The sequence below is a fragment of the Mastomys coucha genome, unplaced genomic scaffold (assembly GCF_008632895.1).
Source record: "Mastomys coucha isolate ucsf_1 unplaced genomic scaffold, UCSF_Mcou_1 pScaffold5, whole genome shotgun sequence".
Lineage (NCBI taxonomy): Eukaryota > Metazoa > Chordata > Mammalia > Rodentia > Muridae > Mastomys > Mastomys coucha.
In genome coordinates this window covers 15788160-15793550 of record NW_022196911.1, presented here as the reverse complement: position 1 = coordinate 15793550, position 5391 = coordinate 15788160, and the positions used below count along the sequence as shown (strand labels likewise).

At 45.4% G+C, this 5391-nt stretch overlaps 1 protein-coding gene across 1 annotated transcript in view; it reads left to right on the top strand.

Annotated features, from left to right (window-relative positions):
* The first annotated feature begins 3558 nt into the window (after positions 1-3558).
* Positions 3559-5391, top strand: part of LOC116079276 (histone-lysine N-methyltransferase PRDM9-like) — a 12425-nt gene continuing 10592 nt past the window's right edge. Inside the window, exons 1-3 of the mRNA XM_031355180.1 lie at positions 3559-3687; positions 4615-4725; positions 5018-5141. Of these exons, the coding sequence (XP_031211040.1) occupies positions 4645-4725; positions 5018-5141 (205 nt within the window). The 5' untranslated portion in view covers positions 3559-3687; positions 4615-4644. The remainder of the gene's footprint in view (positions 3688-4614; positions 4726-5017; positions 5142-5391) is intronic.

Here is a 5391-nt window from a genome sequence, read left to right as displayed (position 1 = left end):
CCCACTACCACCACCACCACCAATAGCATTCTTTCTGCAGAATAAACGCTCTTTGCTTTTGCATCCTACTTGAGCCTGGGGTCTTCCTTCCGTGATTCTCACACTGATCTCCAGGGTGACCAGTGAGAGCACAGAAGTGAGACCCTGGGGCCAGCACCAAAGTTGGCATTTTTGTATTGTTACTATAGGCATTCCCTTTGCACTATCAGGGCTCACATCTTAGGGATTCATTAACATGTCGCAACCTGCTTTAGGCTTGGTTCATATAGGAGCTACCTCGTGATTGGCTCATTAGCACATCTCGGAAGCATTACATGATTCCAAGTTACACAAAGTGGTTTCACCTATCCTAACAACTTTGAACACTTAGAGAAAAAGAAAGCTCTTTAATGATACTTGTCCATTGGCTAATACTCATGGAAGATCTGGCCTTGAATAGAATGCTTCACTAACATATAAATGCCTTAGGCATTTGCATTTTACATGTGTTGTCATCCTTAAATCTCAGACTGAGGTTACACTGTGAACAATTTGAATGGAAACAGGAGAACTCAAGTCTGGCCACTTGGACAGATGGAAAACTTACACAGCTAAAATATTATCAGTATAGCCGGGTGGTGGTGGCACACGCCTTTAATCCCAGCACTTGGGAGGCAGAGGCAGGCGGATTTCTGAGTTTGAGGCCAGCCTGGTCTACAGAGTGAGTACCAGGACAGCTAGGGCTGTACAGAGAAACCCGGTCTTGAAAAACCAAATATATATATATACATATACATACCATATATATATATGGTCAGAATTATAGTCAAATATATATGTGTATATATATATATATATAATATATAGTCAGAATACATATATATATAGTCAGAATTATTTCTTAAGTATATCAGTATTATTCTTTTTCAAATAATTGTTACTCAGGGTCATCTTGCCCAAATAGAAGAATTATGTTTTTCTTAATAAGAGCATAGAGGACTTATGGAAGAGCAGAACTTAATGATGTCTGTGAACCTTGAGCTGCTAGTTAGATGTTCTTTGGGGGTGGGCCCAATAGCTGGCAATCTTGGTGAACAAACATTCCAACATTGTTAATCTTGTTTTATCTTTAGCATACCTGGGTAGTGTTAGTTATCATTGGGCTGTTTTATTAGGCTCTCGTTTGGCTAAGTTCTACTTTTTCTGCTTTAATGTCTCCTAGGCAAATCTATTAACAATTGCTTCATTAAGTCAATTCTATTACATTGAGTTTCTTCTACATCAGTATGTGCTGATAGTTGAGTCTTTGTGAGAGGAAAATTAATGTGTATGGCATTAACTGAGGAATATTTGGGGGATCATCATGAAAAATGGGACAGCACAGAGTCCTGCTATGATGAATTCTCAGTGAATACTTCGGCTAACTCTACCTTCCAACCAGAACCTTAGTGTACCTTTCCTTAGTCTAGGAGACTTATTTCAGCAGAGTCTCACTTACTGGAGTCTGTGGTACTAGGGATTGAACATAGAGCTCCATACATGCTACCAACCTCTCTGTCACTGACCTCCATTCCCAGCCCTCTTCTTTCATGTTGAGACAGAGTCTCAATCTTACTAAGTGGTACATAATGCCCTTGTGTTTTCAAGCCTCCTCCTCCTCTGAGCTCACAAGCAGCTGCTAGTACAGACTTATGCCACCAGTCCTAGCTAAACTTGCCTGCTTTGTTTGTTTAAGATTTTAGTATTCTGCCTGCATGTATGCCTGCATGCCAGAAGAGGGCACCAGATCTCATTATAGATGGTTATAAGCCACCATGTGGTTGCTGGGAATTGAACTTAGGATCTTGGGAAGAGCAGTCATTGCTCTTGACCTCTGAGCCATCTCTCCAGCCCCTTGCCTATTCTTTTTTGGGGGGCTGGGGTGGGGGGAAGGGGTGGTGTTTCGAGACAGGGTTTCTCTGTGTAGCCCTGGCTGTCTTGGAACTCACTCTGTAAACCAGGCTGGCCTTGAACTCACAAATCCACCTGCTTCTGCCTCCCACATGCATTAAAGGCATGTGCCACCACTGCCTGGGCCCCTGCCTATTCTTAAAATGAATTTCAAAGCCCTATCTGTTGATTTGTCTCCTTGCCGCAATAAGTCACAGTTCTTCAATTTTGCTTTTATTAACAATCAGTCTCAGATTCTGTCTTTTGTGGAGCTTCATTGAGTTTTAGGATTGCCTAATTCCCATGTATCTGTACTTACTATTTTCTTATGTATCTGAACAGGCATGTATGAAATGTTAATCTACTTCTTTCCATTGCTGTTCTCAATTCATTGCCTGTCAATATTTCAAGAACTGCTATATTTTTGGTAGAGGGAGTGTGTGTGTGTGTGTGTGTGTGTGTGCTCTCCTTCATTCATGCCACAGTGTGTGTGTATATGGAGGTCAGAGGACAACTTTGTACATTCCACTTTCTCCTGCCACCATTATGTGGGTCATCAAACTCCTAATTTGTTTAGATTTTACATCTTACGTTACAGTTCTTTAAATAGATTTATCCCAGACAGTCTGTGCAAGTTTTAGACCAACAAGTTAGTGAGAGACAAACTAAGAAGTCAGTCATAGATTTAAGCTGTGTCTACATATTTCAAAGTTATAGCAACCAATAAACAGTGCGTTCATAGCACTATCAAAAGTTCTTAAATCTCATGACCTATGTATATATGTATATATATACATATATAATATGTATATATATATTAAAGTCTAATGTTGCTTAGGTAGCAGAATTGAAGGGAAAGTCAAACTAGAGTTGGGGAGTCGCACTCGTGCCTGTTTATTTTGCTCTAGCAGCGAGTAGTTCATATTCTTATTACTAGAAAATTTAGCTGGGGGGTGGTGGCTCACGCCTTTAATCCCAGCACTTGGAAGGCAGAGGCCGGCGGATTTCTGAGTTCCAGGCCAGCCTGGTCTACAAAGTGAGCTCCAGGATAGCCAGGGCTATACAGAGAAACCCTGTTGGAAAAAAAAAGAAAAAAGAAAATTGAGGCTCTTTAAATACCACACACACACACACACACACACACACACACACACACACACACACAAACTTTCATAGGCTGATTTTTAGCTTCTTTCCCGGAGCCCCAGATTTGCTTTGATTTTTGTCTATTTCTATTTGATCTAGCTACTTAACTCGGGCGGGACTTGCGCTCAGGGTACTCCTGGCAAAGCTTCCGGTCCCACCCTCACCTCTGGCTTCCCAGTGTCCAGCTCCAACGGGAGATTGTGTGAATCCCCACTCTAGAGCAGACCTAAGCGCTTAAAGCCCTGTTCCATGGTTTTAAGACCTTTTGTAGACTGAACACAGGTCAGGGAACACAGCCCCGCCAAAAGTGAAAACGAAGTCTGGAGAAACGGACACCACGCAGAGGACAAGTATGCGCCTGCATGTTGGCCACCACCTGATTCGTGCAAGGGCCTGTCAATCCCAGCGAGGGGAGGGGCAGCCTGAAGAAAGCCAGGGGCAGGAACTGCACCCTGACTGACAGGCAGAGCTCCGCCCTCCGCTTTCCTTATTCCCGCCCCTCGGCTGGTTGTCTGTCAATTAGTGGATTCTCCTGTCAGTCAGCCTCGGAACTCCTCAGAGGGACGAACGCCCGCGGTGGCCGCAGAGCCGCAGGATTCTGCATCATGAGTACAGGCGAGGCCTTCAAGACCAGTGAGATTTTCTAGGTTCAGCCCGTGAGACCCCATATCCCCTAAATTAGATTCGGACCCCCGCAGCGTGACGCGCGCGCTCGCGCTCACACGCACACACCCCGTCACCTCAGTCTCTCCTCTACCTCCTCTAACTCCAAACGTCCTTTGGCTTAGAGCCCACCCACATGCCCCTGTGCGGAAGCAGCCCAGCCTCTGCCTGAGGAACCTGGGGAGCTCGCTTCAGAGAGACCGAGTTTCCAGACAGGAAACCTGAACTCTCAGCGTCGAGACCCTCCTAAGCCCCAAAGACCCCAAACGCTTTCAGTCTCGAGGACCTGCCACTCCCTAAGATGGGCTTCCAAAGGTCCTAAATGCTCTCATCCCGCACGACCTTCGACGTGACAAACCCCAAATCTCCTTGACATAATCGTCAAATCTCGTCAGTCTGCAAGTCTCCAAATTTCACTTCACAGCCTGAAAGACTCCTCTAGCCTACAAACCCAATTCCCTTAATATGATGAACCCCAATCCTCGGCCCGAGGTTCCCTAAATTAAAATCTCAGCCAGAGGGTTCCTACATTTTCACCAGAGGAACTTCAATCCCTTGTACTCAGGATTCCCGAATCCGTTTACCTGAAAACCTCTCTCAGACCCAAGTGCTCTGTCCTGACTGACTCCTTGGCCCAGATAAAGAGCAAGCGGGGACGGGCGGGCGGGGCACCCCAATTGGTGGGAAGAATCTTCCTTCACTTGCTGTTGCAGGCCCTGACCCGGATGTAGGGTCGGTGCCTTGGTTTAGGGCTCAGTCCAGAATCATTGCACCTGCACTAGTGTACTAGACCGCAGAGTCCAAAGAAGCCGCTGTGTTGGCTGCATGGATTCCCAGCCTCCATCTCCTTCCCATGTGCTGCTCGCCTATGGCCCTTAGTTACTTCTTTATCCATAGGACCATAGGATCCTGGACTTCTCCAGGGAAATGTCCTGCACCATGAACACCAACAAGCTGGAAGAGAATAGTCCTGAAGGAGATGCAGGGAAACTCGAGTGGAAACCCAAGGTAGAAAAAAGTTATCCTAGAGTCAGGAGGCTCGTAGGGTGGGCAGGGGCAACCAGCCTTGAGTACTGCACTACCATATTGATCTTCCTATGACAAGATGGTGGGTCCTGATATGTGAGAGAGGAAAGGCTCATTAGCAACTAACTGCTCTGGCAGCATGAAAAATCAGTGTTTGCTTAAAGAGGCTTCTGGGAATGGGAGGAAAACCTTGGTCACTGAGACCACACTCCAGGGTCCCAAGCCCTGACCAGCATGTTTCGATTTTTGTTTTTTGTTTTTTTTTTCCCTCCAGGTCAAAGATGAGTTCAAAGACATTTCCATATACTTCTCCAAAGAAGAATGGGCAGAGATGGGAGAGTGGGAGAAAATTCGCTATAGAAATGTGAAAAGGAACTATAAAATGCTGATTTCTATAGGTAACAAGAAGTCTTGGGTTGAACCCGCCTAGATAAAAAACAAGTCTCCAATTCCCATGTTATGTTAGTGTTCTCCCAGGTATCTAGAGTAGTACAATGGGAACAAGTTTAGAGGAAACGTGTGAATGTGTGTGTGTGTGTGTGTGTATCCCCATGTCCAGGGATAAATGTTAGCACTGGCCCTGTAGAGATCTCATCTCCACACCCACAGCCTATCTGTAGAGATCTCATCTCCACACCCACAGCCTAT